This window comes from Chlorocebus sabaeus, chromosome 26, assembly GCF_047675955.1.
Source record: "Chlorocebus sabaeus isolate Y175 chromosome 26, mChlSab1.0.hap1, whole genome shotgun sequence".
Classification (NCBI taxonomy): domain Eukaryota; kingdom Metazoa; phylum Chordata; class Mammalia; order Primates; family Cercopithecidae; genus Chlorocebus; species Chlorocebus sabaeus.
This window is the reverse complement of record NC_132929.1, coordinates 25,865,576-25,886,185: the sequence shown is the minus strand read 5'-3', so window position 1 is coordinate 25,886,185 and position 20,610 is coordinate 25,865,576. Positions and strand designations below refer to the sequence as shown.

The 20,610-nt window shown below is 41.5% G+C and overlaps 1 protein-coding gene across 3 annotated transcripts in view; it reads right to left on the bottom strand.

Annotated features, from left to right (window-relative positions):
- Positions 1–20,610, bottom strand: part of SLC27A2 (solute carrier family 27 member 2) — a 53,748-nt gene that overhangs the window by 8,748 nt on the left and 24,390 nt on the right. For all 3 annotated transcript variants that reach the window (XM_008016677.3, XM_038009972.2, XM_038009973.2), the window contains 3 exons: positions 4,452–4,646; positions 1,511–1,601; positions 423–621 (listed from right to left, as the gene is read on the bottom strand). In XM_008016677.3, coding sequence (XP_008014868.3) covers positions 423–621; positions 1,511–1,601; positions 4,452–4,646 — 485 coding nt within the window. The remainder of the gene's footprint in view (positions 1–422; positions 622–1,510; positions 1,602–4,451; positions 4,647–20,610) is intronic.

Below are 20,610 nucleotides of genomic sequence, written 5' to 3'. Positions count from 1 at the left end.
TTGGGGGAAGGGGCTCCGAACCCCTCACCTCCTCTTCAACTAGATCAGCTCCACACTAATTTACATCTGATTTTATCTAAACACCTCCATGATTGGAAAGGTGAAAATCCTTGGCTGTCCTGAGAGTAACCAGTAATAATGCAGGAGAAACAAGAGGAGTTAAATGTACTTTTGTCTCCAGAAATCAGATACAGGTTTCCTGCCTTATTCTCATCTGGTGTTGCTCAGCCAAGTTAACTGTGCACTGCAGAGTGACACTTCATGCACTTCATTCCTCATTCTCTGGGAACACAGGAGTTTGACCTGATGTGCCAAAGACAGGGAAGGAAATGCACCATAACCAAAGCCGAATGGGATTCCACTAGGAGTATGCCAAACTGTACGTGTGTTTGTTTTTGGCTCAATGATTCAGAAAAACCAACCGGAATGTATCTCCAACTCTGTCGTGGAAATAGATGAAATTTTCATGGTCAACCATTAAGAGATCTCCACTGTTGAAATAGAGGTCTCCTTTCTTAAAGACATCTCTCAGTTTTTTCTTCTCTGTCTGAGCCTTTGCTCCAGCATAGCCACTAAATGGTGTAAGTTGTGTGATTTTGCAAACCAGAAGTCCAACTTCACCTAAAACAGAAGAAAGTAAACTTATTTTATGTGCTAGAGGTCAAATTTATACATCAGCCTTCTCTTAAAACTAATGCCATACAACCTGCTGGCAACAAACTGGCTGTAGGAAGTATCATTTTCCATGCATGTATACCTGTGAATTATATGTACATATGTATCACAGACACACATATATACACCACACACACATATACTGTACATTATTGTATATGGCCTAATTATTTTATTTTGATTCTTATTTTTTTGAGATGGAATCTTGCCCTGTTGCCCAGGCTGGAGTACAGTGGTGCAGTCTCAACCTCTGCCTCCCAGGGTCAAGGGATTCTCTTGCCTCAGCCTCCCAAGTAGCTAGGGTTACAGGTGTGTGCCATCATGCCCAGTTAATTTTTGTATTTTCAGTAGAGACAGGATTTTGCCACGTTGGCCAGGCTGGTCTCAAACTCCTGATCTCAAATGATCAGTCCTCCTCAACCTCCCAAAGTGTTGGGATTATAGACGTGAGCCACCACACCTGGCCTGTAATTCTTTTACTGCTAATCTTTTACTGAATAATGATTTATGTACACTTACACAAACGCCCAGTAGTTAAAGCTTAAAGGTAAAGGCCACCTAAAACTATGGTTTTGCAACCATAATTACATATCCCTTCCCACAAAACGTTACCTCATAAGCAAGAAGTTGTTAAGCTAGGTTTAAAACTAGAATTATGTTATATGCAGTGGTAAATTAGCACCTTTGGAATTCCTGTATATTGGAGGGTACTTATATAACCCCCCCTTTTCCCCACTCTGATAAATTTTACCATGTGGCAATAATATGTTAGTCCTTAAAAGTCACTTGGTCAAGATAAGAAGGGGCACAGGTTGATTGAACAAGTCTACTGTACCTTTGGGAACTCTGACGCAATATCCATTTTCATCACGGACAGGTTCATCTTTCTCCACATCATATTTAATCAGGTCATAAGTTATGATTTTCTAGCAAAATTAAAATGTGTAATTTTGAGAATAAATCTTTTACAATTTTTCCTTTTTAAATTGTGGTATAACGTAAAGTACATCTTAGGTGTACAGGTTGATGAAATTTTGCATTTGCATATACCCTTAAAACTGCCACCCAGAGAGACAGAGAAAACATCTTCATTTCACCTAGAAAGTTTCCTCCTGCCCTTCTGTGACGTCAACTACTATTGTGACTTATATTGCTGTCAATTCATCTTAAACCTCAAACAAGTGAAATGAATGTATACTTCTGTGTCTGCTTCTTTTACTCAATATGTCTATAATATTCATCCATCCATGTTAGTGTTTTTTATGGCCATGCAATTTTCCCTTGTATAAATATACCACGATTGATTTATCTATTTTCCTGTTAATGGGTATTTGGATTATTTCTAGTTTTGGCCTATTATAAATAAAGCTGTTATGACATTCTTGTGTCTTTTGGTGGATGTATCACAAATGGGTTTTTAAAATCTTATGTAACCTTATATTAATATGACACTGTTAGATTTTTCACTTTTCTACGGTAATGTTATCTAACATATTTTAGAATCAAAGGCATATTTCATGCCCATGACTATACAATTATTAAAATTCTATCATATTTAAAACATAATTCAATGCATAAGAATTTAATTTTCAGCAATTCAGTAAGAGCAATAATAAATACATTATTTTCCTTACTGGAAGAAAAATGCAAATATGACAGTATTTGGATATAATTATTAGCCATGATTACTGTGTCTATTTCAAATTTATATTCAAGTCTATGTGATGAAGCAACCAATCATATGCTTTAGTATTAGCAGACAACTTCATTAAAAAAACAAGCAGCGTTTATGGTCAACAAATGTAGATCTTATTTGCAGGAATGTAAAATATTTATAGGTGGTAATGAATGTTCTTTTCCACATCAACTGCATGGGATCATCCGGTTTTTAAAGTTTTTTTTTTTTTTTTTAATGTGTTGCTTAAAGTAGAAAAACTGTCAATAAAACATGGCACTCAATGGATGAGAAAGTAAAGAATGGGTAATGCACAGCATTAGCGGACCTTCTCAGCAGCAGTTCCAGTGAGGTGTAGGAGATCGATTCTCAGTCTGCAGCAGTGCTGCCCAGGAATCTGCTGTGATGATGGAAATATTCTCTGTCTGCATTGCTCAATACGGTAGTCACTAACCACACGTGGCTATTCAGCACTGGAAATGTGGCTAGTGTGACTGAAGAACTAGATTTAAACTTTTATTAATATAACTTAAATTTAAGTAGCCACATGGAGCTAGTGGCTACTGTTTGGACAGCGCAGGTCTAGAGGACTGTCGAGGGACCTGTGTAGCGTAGGTGGAGCTGCTGTCATTGTTAGAGAGGGTCCTTGAACTTGGGAACACCTTGAGATTAGGCCAGAATATAAGAAATGGAGTGATTATCATCATTACGGTTAACAATTATTCAAGGCTATTAAATGACAGGCATTGGGCTATAGCCTCTAAGGGCCTTTTCATATTTAATCCTTTCAACAATCCTTTTCCCTTACTGAGTGTGGGCTCAGCACTGGGTTCAGTATTTTCTCTTGTTATCTCTGTTTTACAGATGATGAAATTGAGGCCTGAGGAACATACGGGACCTGCCCAAGGTCACTCAGTTAGCATACGGTGGCACTGAGATTTGCTCTCCAGAGTCAGGGCTCTTACACACATGAACTACTGTCCTCTGAACTCTGCTGGTCTGTCCCTGGGGACACAGGTTGAGTGGGAGTCCCGGTGCGGCTGTTTCATGGCCAGATGGGATGAGCGGTCCAGAGGCACAAAGACCACAGTGACTTCTCAAGCCAGCGGAGGCTCAGCATTCGCTGAACATTTCTGCGTATTTGCAGAATAGTTGGTTATCTGGACGACTGACTGCTTGAGTACAAAAAAGACAACAGAGACCCACAAGCAATAAAATGACTGACAGGGAAAAGAGACGGCTATGTGAGCTGGCTTATAAATAAGAAATATCTGGCCGGGCGCGGTGGCTCACGCCTGTAATCCCACCACTTTGGGAGGCCGAGGCGGGCGGATCATGAGGTCAGGAGATTGAGACCATCCTGGCTAACATGGTGAAAACCTGTCTCTCCTAAAAATACAAAAAATTAGCTGGGCGTTGGGGCGGATGCCTGTAGTCCCAGCTACTCAGGAGGCTGAGACAGGAGAATGGCGTGAACCCGGGAGGCAGAGCTTGCAGTGAGTGGAGATCGCACCACTGCACTCCAGCCTGGGCGACAGAGTGAGACTCCATCTCAAAAAAACAAACAAACAAACAAACAAACAAACAAACAAATCTTTCTGGTGGAATTATTAGGTGGACATAAATGTTCACCAGATCCTAGCACCGAGATGCCTGGGCTCCACCTCAGAACAACTGAATCCAAAGCCTAGCGGGTGGGGCCTTGCATCTGTGCATATAAAAAAACTCCCCAGGTGATGGTGCTGCACCACACAAAGGGAAATACTAGGTTTCACAGTGTACTATAAGCTTATGGAACTTGTAACCTTCAGGTGTTTTATCACATACAAGTATAAACGGCATCAGGAAGACTTCGCCTGAGTTGCAGATGGCAAGGGCACAATGGATTGTTCTTAACAGAAGTTGAGATGTTTTTAATTGGAGGATCTGATGTTTTGAAGTCATCAGCACAGAGAATGAGCAAAACTTCTCTTGGTGATAGGAATGGGCCATGGCTCTGATGCTGCCTGAGTTCTGATAACATCATCACGACTTGGCTTTTAAGAAGTCTCTGTATTCTGAAAACTGGCTACGTATGCTCTCATTTTTCAATGTTACTTACTTTCTGTAGGTAATTTACTCTTCCAACAGCACCAACTTTTCTCGTATAATTCATAAATCCAATATTGCCTTCAGTGGCAGCATAGAACTCATAGATGCATATGTCTCCAAATCTCTTGACAAATTGTCTCCACACATCTCCTCGCAAGCCATTTCCCAGTGCCAGTCTCACTTTATGATCACGGTCATTTGGTTTCTGGGGTAGGGGGAGAAGAAGAAGACCAAACTGAAACATCTCTGGAGCCTATGCTTACATATTAATAATTGCCTTTATTTTGTATGTATTTAATTTATACTGACATTGCCTTTATTACATATTTATGTTGGTTATAAATGCCCCTTAGTGTCTGCTTTTTTCCTGCCATTCACACACAGTATTCCCTATTCCTTTAGCACAAGCAGTATGGTCTGACAGCTGGAACTATGACTTAATAACCAAAACATGTCAATTCTCCCATTTTGGTTTCTAAGGAGCCAGATGAGACAATCTAACAGAACCAGGTGATGCCAACATTTAATCCATATCCAATCTAAAGTTAGAAGAATGTGTATAAGGTGTTCATAGTTACCATAATGTAGGTGTTCATAGTTTTCTTGATGGGGCTGGTGAGCATTAGTGAATTTCCAGAAAGGAGGAGCCACATGGGAAAGATCTGTCAGAGATGGGGACAATCTCCTACCAGTGGGATCCTGAGCAATGTCTAGGATTTTTATGACAATGAAGAAGAAAACAGGAAACACAGTCCAATGAGAGATAGAAAGAGAAAGAGAGAGAGCGCACCATTTTCCACAAAGCCATTAAAGAGCAACCGTTGGAGCCTGTGGGAACTGGAGGGAAGGTTGATCACGCCCTGCCGTGTTTAACAGGTAGATCCCAGCGTTCATAAGACCAGGCAGAGCTGAACCAAGACAACAAAACTGTCCCCGTGGGATGGGGAGGGGAAGAGGAGGAGGAGGCCACCTCCCAGTTGCCTCAGGTGGCCTGCGAAGAATATGATTTGCTATAAATAAAGATCACAAAGGAAAGTCTGTTTTGGATGTAAGGACTGAAAGGAGTCTCTCTGGGGTCAGCAAGAGAGGTGGGGCTATGACCAGGCTGCCTTCCATTCAACCATACTCATTTAGGAGATCCCACAAATATGTCCATGCCAATGATGGTTTTATTTATTTTATTATTTTTAATTGTTAACAAAGACTAGTCAAGTACGGTAGTGAGAAGAGGGGAAAGAGTAGAACAAGAAGTTTGATCTGTAACTGTGAACAATCAAGTGAGATAACTCACTACCTTCAGACCAGCCCGGTGATGGTTTTAATGATATCTTATGTTAACAATGTAGTTTATGTCTTCCAGGAAATCACAGGCTGGTGGAAGAGACAAATAAAATAAATAGGAATAATTTTACCCTGTAAATTCTGTTACTCTATGACCTTTATTCTATCAGGATACAGAATGAAATGGGGTAAAAGTGCTAGGTCATTAGGGCTGTCCTCTCACATCAACTGTTAATTTCTTTGATAAAACAGCAATTGCTTAGAGTATTTTCTTTTTTCTTTCTTTTTTTTTTTTTTGAGGCAGAGTCTCGCTCTGTCGCCCAGGCTAGAGTGCAGTGGCACGATCTCGGGTCACTGCAAGCTCCGCCTCCCAGGTTCACGCCATTCTCCTGCCTCAGCCTCCCGAGTAGCTGGGACTACAGGCGCCCGCCACCTCGCCTGGCTAGTTTTTTGTATTTTTAGTAGAGATGGGGTTTCACCGTGTTAGCCAGGATGGTCTTGATCTCCTGACCTCGTGATCCACCCACCTCGGCCTCCCAAAGTGCTGGGATTACAGGCTTGAGCCACTGCGCCCAGCCGCTTAGAGCGTTTTCTACATTATTTACTACAGTGTGAAATCACCGTGAAGTGGTTTTGGCATAAGAATTCCTCTCTGAAAAGAACTATAAGGGGGCGGGACTTTGGCAGGGCAATTAAAAACCACACCAAGACAAACTCTGAATTGGTTTCCATGCAGGAGGAGCTAAGGGGCCAGGGAAGCAGAAAATATACATTTAATCTTTAAGTAGTTTGGCCAGAACATATGGGGCTCCTTGAGGAGTCCTAACCAGAGAGGCGGACTGATGCTGGTCACTGGTGAAAATGGACCCCTTGAGCAGTCATTCTGAGGAGGAAATGTGTCAAGAGAGACCAGGGCCCTCCACTGCCAGTGGCTCTTACCCAGGGTGCCTGGGAGAATTGCCTGAGAAGCCTTTTGAACCTGCACGAGACCTAGACATTCAGACTGAGTAGAATCTATTTTCTCTCTCTCGCTCTATTTTTTTGAGACAGGGTCTTGCTCTGTTGCCTTGGCTGGTGCAATTATGGCTTACTGCAGCCTTAACTCCAAGGCTCCTGCAATCCTCCTGCCTCAGCCTCATGAGTGGTTGGGACTACAGGTGCATGCTACCATGCCCGGCTAATTTATTTATTAATTTTGTAGAGATGAAGTTCTCACTATGTTGCCCAGGCTCATCTTGAACTTCTGGCCTCAAGCTATCCTCCTGCCTCGGCCCCCCAAAGTGCTGGAATTATAGGCATGAGTCACTGTGCCCAGCCAGAATCTATTCTCTTCTGGTCCCTAGGTCACTGACTCTATTCCGCTTTATAATTACCAAGCTCCCGTAAGTCGGGAGATCATATGTCTGGTTTGCCAGGGCAAGCCCTGGCTATACGTGTCCTGGAATGCTGGTTATCTTTCACTACCTTCACTCTCAAGTGTCCCTGTCTGGCTAATGAATTGTAGGGTCACCCTGCCCACAAGGCACTATCCTCCTCCATAAGGACTGTCAGTATTCAGAGACCACCCACTCCTACTGCTGTCCTAAGGATAAAACATCACACATGTTTGAAGACTTGCTTTTGCTTAAAGAAAATCACCTGAGCTGGGTGCTCACCTGCTCCAGGCTTGCATGAGAAGCTCCAAAGCAGCATTCCTGCATGTAGACCCAAAGTCTGACTTATCCCATATGCAGCCCACCAGCAGCCCTTCTCTTACCCACTTCACTTATTTCCTTGTCTATTGGATGGTGATCACCTATCTCCCTCATTAAATGGCAAACTCCTTCGAGGCCAAATGTACATGTATCTCTATGTCATCCCCAGTGCCTGGACCTGTGATTTGCATACAGCATAATCCTGGCAGTAAAATAAATAATCTCTACCAGGAAACCTCACTCCCTGTTCAATAACTAGTGGCCGGGTCAGGGCAGGGCTTAGGGTGCAGGAGGCCGCAGGCACCCTGGGTGTGTGGGAAGCTGACCAGCCAGCCTCACAGGTGCAGCTGTCACCTGCCAGTGGCAGGTAGCTGAGCTCATAATCACAACACCATGGGCTCAGTTTTCATCATCCAGCTGAAGAATCTTATTACATCAGCGAAAGGGATTAAGGCTGGAAATGTTTGTGGGCACAAATGGGAGATCCTGGAGCCTTCTAAGATGTCTGGTTCTCACCTAAGCTTCTGCTCACCAGTGGCTGAAAGAGTATGACTCAAGTTTTCCTTTCCCATAGGGGGAACAGTGTTCCTCCATTACCAAAGCCACTCCTCAGAGGAACTGATTTCTAGATCAAGGGTCACCAGCTTATTATTTTTTAAACAAGAAACAAAACAAAACAAAACAAAACTTCTTCTTCACGTTAGAGCTAAGGTGAAACATGCAAACACACCGGGGGGCTAAATCCACACTGGGCCTGAATAACTGATGAAGAGCAAGAGGTCAAGATGTCCAGAGAGGAATGAAGGGTGCCAGGTAATTAGAACAGGCAGAAAGCTTCTATTGAGGGCTTTCCCGTGGGTCAGGCAGTTGACCTGTTTCTAAAGAACCCTATGAAAGGTGATAGCTAATAAAAGTATTTGCCTCATATTACAATTGAGGAAATGGAGACTCACAAAGCTTAAAATAATTTTCCCAGGATCACAAAGGTAGCAAAACGGTTGCTCCGAGATTCAAATCTGAATCAATGTGACTTCAGAGAGCTCTTTTCCTTATGTTTTTTAAAGCCCTGCACTTGAGGGGGCGTCCACTGTGCTGCCCCTCCTTACTCATACCCACCAATAAATCCCACCCCCCCCCCCAAAAAAAAGAAAAAAGGAAAAAAAGCAACATAGAGAGAGTGCCACACACATAGTGTAAGGTAAGAATCCAATAGTCCTGAAAGACCCTTAAATGAACAATGCTGTATTCACGCCATCTACCTGTTCCCCCCCTTTACCCCCAGTTTACCACCCAGAGGCAGACACTTAACTCTTGTAGCTGCTTCTTGCTATCTGCATATTTCTAAATTAAATGCGTATACTTCTTTCTCTTGTTTCATCAATTTCAGATTTCCTATTGTGGTAGATGAGGATTCAGCTCTTTCCTATTCTCTCTTCCATTTTTCCAGTATCACAATTTTTGGTTAAATCAATATTCAGTGCTCACATTATTCTGCCCATAATACAACACTGAGAGCCAAGTAATATGCTATGAACAAATTTTTATTTTTCCTGGAATTAATTGCCTTTCTGCCCATTTGCTTCATTTCCTTAGTTTCTATTGGTAAGTTTCCCCTTATCCTCCAATAACCTCTAAAATTTTCCTCATGGTGAAATCTGTCTGCTGATCGAATTTCCTATTTTCTATTATGCTTCTTTGTCTCCTTTGCTCCAATCTGGACTAGTTATTTTCGAAGCCTGGGGGGTCCCTTTGTCTCTCTTTCCTGGATCCTGTGCTTTCCTCTCCTTTTTTTTCATTCTCCTGTTTGGATGGAATATTTTCTTTAGTAACTTCCGGAAGGGGAGTATGTACATAGTAAGTTTATTTTATTTTATTTATTTTATTTATTTTTTGGAGACTTGGAATATCTGAATATTGTATACCTGAGTGATGATTTGGCTGGATACAGAATTCTAGATGGGCAATAATTTGTATCTAGAATTTTTGAACCCACCACTCCTTTGTTTTTCAGCTTGTAGTGTTGCTACTGACAAGTCAAACTTTCACTGTCTTTTTTTGGTAGTCTTAAATTTCATCATGGCACAATTTCTTTTTCTTCCACTAATTTTATTGGGTACTCCATTTGTCCTTTCAGTCTGTCCAGCCCTCGGATGTTTTCCTGTATTATTTCTTTGATCATTTCCTCCTCTCCACATTCTCTATTCTCTTTTCCTGATTTCCAATTAAATATATATGGGACCTCTTTGATTAATCTCTAATTTTCCTATCTACTCTCCCTTTATGCCCATCAATTTATCTTTGTAACTTTCTGTAAGATTTCTCAAGTTTATCTTCCAACTTTTCAATGAATTAAAGATTTTTAAACATCATTTTAATTTTCAAGTCTGATTCTTTTTTTCTTGTAAAACAGTACACTATTCTTGTTTTATGGATACAATATCTTCTTCAGTCTCTCTGAGGATATTAATGACACATTAAAAACATTTCTCCTTTTTTTTTTTTTTGAGACAGAGTCTCGCCCTGTCACCCAGGCTGGAGTGCAATGGCGCGATCTTGACTCAATGCAACCTCTGCTTCCCGGGTTCAAATGATTCTTCTGTCTCAGCCTCCCCAGTAGCTGGGATTACAGGTGCCCACGACTGTGCCCAGCTAATTTTTGTATTTTTAGTAGAGACAGGGTTTCACCATGTTGGCCAGGCTGGTTTTTAACTCCCAACCTCGTGATCTGCCCGCCTCAGCCTCCCAAAGTGCTGGGATTACAGGCGTGAGCCACCGTGCCTGGCCTCTTCTGTTTTTTGAATTGATGCTTCTTTTCTTTTGATGATCCTTTCTGTAGGAGGCTTTCCTCAGGTGCTTGGTGATTCTTCATGTTTGTTCAGATTTAAGAGTAAGGCAACAGAAAGATGATTGGGCAGTTTTGTGGGGGCGGGGCGAGGGGGCTACTGCTAGGTGGGCTGCACTGCTGGTTGATGAGGCAATAAGGCCACGTCCAATGTCTTTTCCGGGAAAGTTTAGTTCTTCCTAAGAATTACACTCCTTCAATATCCTGCCTGCAAGCATAAACTGGCTACTGGAGTTCTAGTATCTGTGCAGGGGAAAGGAGCTGGGGAGGGTCTTCCTGGTTAGTATGCAGATATTTTCTTGATTTCTGTTTTCAGTGCCTCATCCCTGCTCTCCTCTGTTCTGGGGGTCCTTCAGTCAAAGCTTCATTAACTCTCCAGAGAAAAATCCTCCTGTCTCCCACACAGTGGGAGAGGGGAATAGCAGGTCTAGCTACTTCTTACACAGATTCTATTTATTAATTTTTATTTCTCCATAAGTTATTCGGGGTACAGGTGATATTTGGTTATATGAGTAAGTTCTTCAGTGGTGATTTGTGAGATTTGGTGCACTCATCACCCAAGCAGTATACACTGCACCATATTTGTAGTCTTTTATCCCTCGTCCCTCTCCCGCTCTTCCCCCAAGTTCCCCAAAATTAATTGTATCATTCTCATGCCTTTGTGTCCTCATAGCTTAGCTCCCACATATCAGTGAGAACATACGATGTTTGGTTTTCCATTCCTGAGTTACTTCACTTAGAGTAATAGTCTGCAATCTCATCCAGGTCACTGTAAATGCTGTTAATTGATTCCTTTTTATGGCTGCGTAGTATTCCATTGTATATATGTGAATTGGGCTGCTATAAAAATGCATGTACAAGTATCTTTTTTGAATAATGACTTCTTTTCCTCTGGGTAGATACCCAGTAAGTGGGACTGCTGGATCAAATGGTAGACCTACTTTTAGTTATTTAAGGAATCTCCATGCTGTTTTCCATAGTGGCTGTACTAGTTTACATTCCCACCAGTAGTGTAGAAGTGTCCCCTGTTCACTGCATCTATGCCAACATCTACTGTTTTTTGATTTTTTGATGATGGCCATTCTTGAAGGAGTAAGGTGGTATCACATTGCAGTTTTGATTTGCATTTCCCTGATCATTAGTGATGTGGAGTATTTTTTCATGTTTACTGGCCATTGGTATATCTTCTTTTGAGAATTGTCTATTCATGTCTTTAGCCCACTTTTTGATGGGATTGTTTGTTTTTTCTTACTGATTTGAGTTTGTTGTAGATTCTGGATATTATTCCTTTGTCAGATGTATAGATTGTGAAGATTTTCTCCCACTCCATGGGTTGTCTGTTTACTCTGCTGACCGTTCCTTTTGCTGTGCAAAAGTTCTTTAGTTTAATTAGGTCCTAACTATTTATCTTTGTTTTTATTGCATTTACTTTTGGGTTCTTGGTCATGAAATCCTTGCCTAAGCCAATGTCTAGAAGGGTTTTTCCAATGTTATGTTCTATAATTTTTATAGTTTCAGGTGTCACGTTTAAGTTCTTAATCCATCTTGAGTTGATTTTTGTATAAGGTGAGAGATGAGAATCCAGTTTTATTCTTCTACATATGGCTTGGCAATTATCTCAGCACCATTTGTTGAATAGGGTGTCCTTGGCCCCCTTTATGATTTTGTTTACTTTGTCAAAGATCAGTTGACTGTAAGTATTTAGCTTTATTGCTAGGTTCTCTATTCTGTGCCAATGGTTTACATGCCTGTTTTTATACCAGTACCATGCTGTTTTGGTGACTATGGCCTTATAGTATAGTTTGAAGTGGGGTAATGTAATGCCTCCAGATTTGTTCTTTTTGCTTAGTCCTGCTTTGGCTGTGTGGGCTCTTTTTTGGTTCCATATGAATTTTAGATTTTTTTTTTTCTAATTCTATGAAGGATGGTGATGGTATTTTGATGGGATTGCATTGAATTTGTAGATTGCTTTTGGCAGTATGATCATTTTCACAATATTGATTCTACCCAGCCATGAGCATGGGATATGTTTCCATTTGTTTGTGTAGTTTATGATTACTTTCAGTAGTGTTTTGTAGTTTTATGTAGAGGCCTTTTGACTCCTTGGTTAGGTATATTCTTAGGTATTTTATTTTTTTTGCAGCTATTGTAAAAGGGGTTGAGTTCTTGATTTGATTCTCTGCGTGGTCGCTGTTGGTGTATAGAAGAGCTACTGATTTGTATACATTAATTTTGTATCTGGAAACTATGCTGAATTCTTTTATCAGTCCTAGGAGCTTTCTAGAGAAGTCCTTAGAGTTTTCAAGGTAAATGATCATATCATCAGCAAGCAGTGACAGTTTGACTTCCTTTTTACTGATTTGGATGCCCTATATTTCTTTTTCCTGTCTGATTAGTCTGGCTAGGACTTCCAGTACTATGTTAAAGAGGAGTGATGAGAGTGGGCATCCTTGTCTTGTTCCAGTTCTCAGGGGGAATGCTTTCAACTTTTCCCCATTCAGTATTATGTTGGCAGTGGGTTTATCATAGATGGGTTTTATTACATTAAGGTATGTCCCTTGTATGCCGATTTTGCTGAGAGTTTTAATCATAAAGAGATGCTGAATTTTGTAGAATGCTTTTTCTGCATCTGTTGAGATGATCATGTGATTTTTGTTTTACATTTTGTTTATTTGGTGTATCACATTTATTGACTTGCATATGTGAAACCATCCCTGCATCCCCAGCATGAAACCCACTTGATCATGGTGGATTATGTTTTTGATATGTTGTTAGATTTGGCTAGTTAGTATTCTGTTAAAGATTTTAGCATCTATGTTCATCAAGGATATTGGTCTGTAGTTTTCTTTTTTGGTTACATCCTTTCTGGTTTTGGTACTAGGGTGATTCTGGATCCACGGAATGAATTAGGAAGGGTTCCTTGTTTCTCTATCTTGTGCAATAGTGTCAAAATAATTGGTACCAATTCTTCTTTGAGCATCTGGTAGAATATTGCTGTGAATCCATCTGGTCCTGGACTTTTTTTTGGTCGGTAATTTTTAAATTACCATTTCAATCTTGCTGCTTGTTATTGGTCTTTTCCAGGTTATCTAATTATTCCTGATTTAAGCCAGGGGGGTTGTATTTTTCTAGGAATGTATCCATCTCTTCTGGGTTTTCTAGTTTATGTGCATAAAAGTGTTCACAGTAGCCTTGAATTATCTTTTGTATTTCAGTGGCGTCAGTTGTAATATCTCCTGTTTTGTTTCTTAGTGAGGTTATTTGGATTTTTTTCTTTTCTTGGTTAATCTTACTAATGGTCTATCAATTTTATCTTTTCAAAGAACCAGCTTTTTGTTTCATTTATCTTTTGTATTTTTTTGTTTGTTTGTTTCAATTTCATTTAGTTCTGCTCTGATCTTGGTTATTTCCTTTCTTCTGCTGGGTTTGGGTTTCGTTTGTTCTTGTTTCTCTAATTCCTTGAGGTGTGACCTTAGATTGTCTGTTTGTATTCTTCCAGTGTTTTTGTTACAGGTGTTTAGGGCTATGAACGTTCCTCTTAGCACTGCCTTTGTTGTATCTCAGAGGTTTTAATAGGTTGTGTCATTACTGTCGTTCAGTTTGAAGAATTTTTTCATTTCTGTCTTATGTTTTTGACCCAATGCTCATTCAGGAGCAGGTTATTTAATTTCCCTGTATTTGCATGGTTTTGAAGGCTTCTTTGGAGTTAATTTCCAGTTTTATTCCACTGTGGTCTGAGAGAGTGCTTGATATAATTTCAATTTTCTTAAATTTATTGAAGTTCATTTTATGGGCTACCATATGATCTATCTTGGTGAAAGTTAGAAAGTTATGTGCTGTTGAATAGAATGTGTATTCTGCTGCTGTTGGATGAAATGTTCTGTATATATCTGTTAAGTCCATTTGTTCCAACATATAGCTTAAATCCATTGTTTCTTTGTTGACTTTCTGTCTTGATGACCTGTCCAGTGTTGTCAGTGGAGTACTGAAGTCCCCCACTATTATTGTATTGCTGTCTGTCTCATTTCTTAGGTCTATTAGTAATTGTTCTATAAATTTGGGAGCTCCAGTGCTAGGTGCATATATGCTTAGGATTGTGATATTTTCCTGTTGGACAAGGCCTTTTACCATTCTATACTGTCCCTCTTTGTCTCTTTTAACCGCTGTTGCTTTAAAGTTTGTTTTGTCTGATATAAGAATAGCTTCCCTGCTCGCTTTTCATGTCCCTTTGCATGAAATGCCTTTTTCTACTCCTTTACTTTAAGTTTATGTGAGTCCTTATGTACTAGGTGAGTCTCCTGAAGGCAGCAGTTGGTTGGTGAGTTCTTAGCCATTCTGCAGTTCTGTATCTTTTAAGTGGGGCATTTAGGCCATTTACATTCAATGTTAGTATTGAAATGTGAGGTACTGTTCCTTTCATCGTGCTCTTTGTTGCCTGTGAATTTTTGTTTTGTTTTTTGCTTTTTAACTTGTATTTTTGTTTTATAGGTCTTGTGTGATTTATGCTTTAAAGAGGTTGTGTTATGATGTGTTTCCAGGATGTGTTTCAAGATTTAGAGCTCCTTTTAGCAAGTCTTATAGTGGTGGCTTGGTAATGGCGAATTCTCTCAGCATTTGTTTGTCTGAAAACGACTATATCTTTCCTTCATATATGATGCTTAGTTTCGCTGGATACAAAATTCTTGGCTGACACTTGTTTTGTTTGAGGTGGCTGAAGATAGGGCCCCAAACCCTTCTAGCTTGTAGGGTTTCTGCTGATAATCTGCTGTTAATCTAATAGGTTTTCCTTTATAGGTTATCTGGTGCTTCTATCTCACAGCTCTTAAGATTCTTTCCTTGGTCTTAACATTGGATAACCTGATGACAATGTGCCTCGGCAAAGATCTTTTTGTGATGAATTTCCCAGGTGTTCTTTGTGCTTCTTGTATTTGCATGTCTAGGTCTAGCAAGACTGGAAAGTTTTCCTCAATTATTCACCCAAATATGTTTTCCAAGTGTTTAGAATTGTCTTCTTCCTCAGGAACATCAAGTATTCTTAGGTTTGGTCATTTAATCCCAGACTTCTTGGAGGCTTTGTTCATATTTCCTTATTATTTTTTCTTTGTCTTTATTGGGTTAATTCAAAGACCTTGTCTTCAAGCTCTGAATTTCTTTCTTCTACTTGTTCAATTCCATTGCCGAGACTTTCCAGAGCATTTTGCATTTCTAAAAGTGTGTCCAAAGTTTCCTGAATTTTTACTTCTTGTTTTCTTTAAGCTATCTATTTCCTTGAATATTTCTCCATTCACTCTTGTAAAATTTTTTGGATTTCCTTGCATTGGGCTTCGTATTTCTCTGGTTCCTCCCTGATTAGCTTAATAACTAACCTCCTGAATTGTTTTTCAGGCAAATCAGGTATTTCTTCTTGGTTTGGATTCATTGCTGGTGAATTAGTGTGATTTTTTGGGGATGTTGACAAGCATTGGTTTGTCATATTACCAGGGCTGGTTTTCTGATTCCTTTTCATTTGGGTAGGCTCCGTCAGATGGAAGGTCTAGGGCTAAAGGGTGTTGTTCAGAATTTTGTCCCATGGGGTATTCCTTTGATGTAGTACTCTCCCCCTTTTCCTATTGATGTGGTTCCTGTGAGCTAAACTGCAGTGATTGTTGTCTCTCTTCTGGGTCTAGCCACCCAGCAAGTCTACTCGGCTCCGGGCTGGTACTGGGGGTTATCTGCACAGAGTCCTGTGATGCGAACTATCTATGGGTCTCTCAGCCATGGATACCAGCACCTGTTCCAGTGGAGGTGGCAGAGGATGCAATGACTCCATCGGGGTCCTTAGCTTTGGTGGTTTAATGCCCTGTTTTGTGCTGGTTGGTCTCCTGCCAGGAGGTGGTACTTTCCAGAAAGCATCAGTTGCAGTAGTGTGGAGAGGCACTGGCAGTGGGCAGGGCCCTATTATCCCTAAGACTATATGTTCTTTGTTCTCTGCTACCAAAGTGGATAGGGAAGGACCATCAGGTAGGGGCAGGGCTAGGCCTGTCTGAGCTCAGACTCTCTTTGGGCTGGTCTTGCTGTGGCTGCTGTGGGGGATGGGGCGAGATTCCCAGGTCACTGGAGTTGTGTACCTAAGAGGATTATGGCTGTCTCTGCTGAGTCATGCAGGTTGTCAGGGAAGTGGGGGAAAACTGGCAGTCACAGGCCTCATCCAGCTTCCAGGCAACCTGAAGGGCTGGTCTTACTCCCACCGTGCCCCCACAACAGCCTCGAGTCTGTCTCCAGGTGGAGGGCGAGTCAGGCTTGAAAACTTGCCCAAGGCTTTCTGCCTCCCAGCTGTTAAAGAAAATGGGCTTTAGTTCTTCCCCACCTGTGGGGTCTGCAAGCCAGATTCGTGCCCTCTCTGGAGTTCTGGCCAGGAGTTTCTTCTTGCCCCATTCAAATTGTCATAAAGTTCAGCTAGATAATTCCTTCTCCCTGTGGAGTTTTACCCCCTGCTCCTCTGTCCACCCTCCTGATGGATCCCTGTGGTGCCAGGCAGAAATGCCCTGCTAGGGGACCCAGCGAGCTCCCAGGGCCTTTCTACAGCTTCCTCTACCTCTGTATTTTGCTCGGTTTGGCTCTTGACTCAGCTCCAGGTAAAGTTGGGAACTTCTTCTGCAAACAGACCTTCAGCTTCTCCAGTGTGTGTTCGGGAGATGAGGGTCTCCCTTTCCCACTTCCACAGTTGGGGCGATCATAGTATTTGGGGTGTCTTCCGGGTCCTCTAGGAGCAGTCCACTTCTTTCAGAGGGTCTGTAGGTCCTCTCAGGATTGCTGGTTAGTTCTTGCAGTCAATCTGGAGCTAAAATTCACAATGCGAGCCTCCGCATGCTGCTCTGTCTGGAGCCACAATCTAGTCCTGCCTTGCGTTCGCCTTGATCCCCTGTCCTCTGTATTTTGCTTCTTACACAGATTTTCAAATGACCCCCCTGTTTTAAGCCTGACACTTCATCCCACCTTCACCTGTATTCAGCACCTGCAATTTCTCAGCTTTCAGGAAGGCAACAACCTTCTTGTTGGGACTTGCCTCTTAAGTTTCATCCTTCTCAGCTTATTATGTCAGTCACTGTTATCTTTTAGCTTCCTATACTATGTAGTTCATGGTTGCAATGTCTCTTAGTTTCTGAGATGATGGTGTTTGTGTGTGTTTTTCTCATCTCCTTGTTTTGGGGTGAAAGGGCAGAAGCTCTTTATCACCTTAGGAAAACTCTGGAGTCCCTGTTCTTAATAATTAATATGTTACACTTCTGCCTGGACAAGGTTCCACCTGTTTGCTTTACACAAGAAGCCCTTCGTCCTTCTGTATATTCTCCCACCATAGCCAAAAGGACTGTCTAAAAATGCCATCTCCCACATCACTCTTCCATGTAGGGCCCTTTAGTCACGGCTTGTCATGTTCACATTTGAGTCTCAGCAGAGTGAAGCCCTTGCCACCTGACCCAGCCCTTCAGCTTCACCTCCTGCCAGACTGCTTGCAGTCCCCAGTGTGCTGGGTCCTTCATCTCACTGCTCACGTGATTTTCCTGCTGGCCAGAACCCCTTCTTTTCTTGCCTGCCTGCAGAACTTCTCTGTATTCTTCAAAGCCCACTTTCCCTGGCGAACCTTCCTGGTTCTGCTCCCCTTCCCTCTTTCTTTTGGCCTCCCTCTGTCTTGGGCCCCAGTCATACTGGCCACTCTCCACTCTGTGCTGCAACACATCCATCCATTCTCTTTTTTGAACAGAATGAAGCTGATGCAGAGACAGAAATTTTAGGCTAGAAGGGACCACAGAGGTTATCTAATTTTGGGGGGATGCAGACAACACTAGAGGTAAGTTGAGTCTATTCAGTTTTTTCAGGGTTCTGGTCAATATTATTTCTCCTTCGAAATATCACGCTTCTATGTGTGGCCCCTGGAACTCTTTTTTGGTTCCCTTTCTGTCTTCCTCTTCCCACACTCCAGCAGGTGGCCTAAAGCCTCACTGAGACCCCTTGCTGTAGCTTCAGTCTGTGATTGGAGGAAAGAAACACCGAGCTTTAGCAATATCATGTTCCAGTAAATAACTTTCCCTAGATGACATGGTTTTCAGGCAACTATGCAAACCGAATGGGAGGTGACAACCATACACTGCAAGAAATGAATCAGAATGGCCTTTCATTACAAACAGGTGCTCTGAAAGGAAAGGCCCCAAAACAATGCGGGAAGATGGCAAAATAAATAGAAAATATTCACTATAATATTTTAAAAATCACTTAGGTCAACAGCTTTGCTATCTAATCCCCTACTCAACCTCAGATGAGAGTGATTAAGTAGAATGTTTTCCCTTATTTCTTCCTTTGTGTAAGTGGGCAGAATTTTCATTGATTCATTCAACAAATATGTATGGGATGCCTATTATGAGCGACACACTGTTAGGCATGGAAAATGATAATGATAATAATGGCAACATGTGTTGAGCATTTACTAAGTTCCAGCTACTATGTGGTTTACGTATATCATCTCATGTTGTCTTTGTAGACCTCATGTGAGGTAGGTACTATTATCTCCTTGTTGGCTGATGGGAAGCTGAGATTTAGAGAGGTTAACTATCCTGCTCCAATGGTAGAGTCAGGATTCAGGCCGACTAACTCTAGAGTACTTGCTCTCAGCACTACTTTAAGTATCTGGAGCCAAATCTGAACCACTGAGTGTGGCTGGGAACATTCTCCACAGCCCCCTGCTCTACCAGAGAAGCTACTGAATATGGTTGAGAAGAGGGCAGAGAAGCACAGTGGCTTCCACCTCCCAGCACTGGCCCCATATCCTCCTGATGAACTGGGCCATGTATGTCTGTGGATGGGTGTCATTGGTTTAGCTGCTCTGCTAAGGCAGAGGTTGCCTCCCTGGCATCCAGTGCTTGGGAGTCGTTGGTGGGGTTAGCCCCTCCAGCAACAGCGTATTCTAGGCAGCTCTAAGGGTGAGGAAGTTCCTGATTACATTGATCTAGGCCCTTCCCCCATTCATTCTAGTTTTTATCCAATTCTGTTTTATTTTTATTTTTTGCAAAGTCTTTTTGATATAATCTTTCCCTATACCCCACAGAATCTGGACTTCCTACTTCCTATGATGACCTATGATTAAATTTTTTAAAAAAATTTTGCATAGATCTCCTGCTTGTCTAATGACCTACGATTGTTTTCTTTCCTTTTTCTTTTCCTTTCTTTTTGAGATAGGGTCTTGTTCTGTCACCCAGGCTGGAGTGCAGTGGCACAATCTTGGCTCACGGCAACATCCGCCTCCCGCTTCAAGTGACTCTCTTGCTTCAGCCTCCTGAGCAGTTGGGATTACAGGCGCGTGCCAACAAACCCTGCTAATTTTTGTATTTTTAGTAGAGACTGGGTTTCTCCATGTTGGCCAGGCTGGTCTTGAACTCCTGACCTTGAATGATCTGCCTGCCTCGGCCTCCCAAAGTGTTGGGATTAGAGGCGTGAACCATTGTGCCTAGACTGATGACCTGTGATCAAAAAAAAATCTTTAACTGAAGTTTTTTTTTTTTTTTTTGAGATAACTTTGATCTTTTATTATACTTTTTATAAGTATTTTCCAGACAAACAGAACTCAGGGGTGGGGAAGCACTGGCAAATAGGAAGTCCAGGGGTCATTCAAGATTATGCATTAAATCATAGTATATTTTGAAGTCATAAAACCCCAATCAAATTGTCTTTGTTTTCCAGTTTTCAAGACAACAGTAAGAGAAAAACTGGGAGAGTGCATGCATGTGTGTGTGTATGTGTGCATGTGTGTGTATGTGGATACGTGTAAGCCTTAAGACAGCTACACACAAACATATTTATTTTCCTCCAGTCGAAAGAAAGCTCCCATTAGAACGTATAGAAACAACACACAATCCCCAGGAGATTTCTAACTGACAAGGGGGTGTCTTTAAGGTAGAGAAGAAAAGCCCAGCAGAAGGGCCCCATATGGATTTCTGGATGTTAATGGAGAGACATGCTATCTTGAGGGCCACATGGAATATTAATGAGAAAAAAATTCAATAATGACATTAACAGAAAGTGCTGTGGAAAACGCCCTAACCCAATTCACTGCTAATGATGATCCTCAAGAATCTATTGAATATGCCAAAAAATCAGAATAATATGTGCTAAGCCCAAACATTTTGGGGGAAACATTTTAGCTCCCTCAACTCAACTATACATTTTTCAGGGTCAAGGATTTAAGAGGTTCAGTCCGCAAAAACTGTTGATGTCTATGATGTGTCATTTACAGATCTCGGTGCTATGGATCTGGTAGTGGACAGAGCCCCTGCTCATATGCGAGTTTCATTTAATTGGGGGGGGGGGGCAGACAATAATCA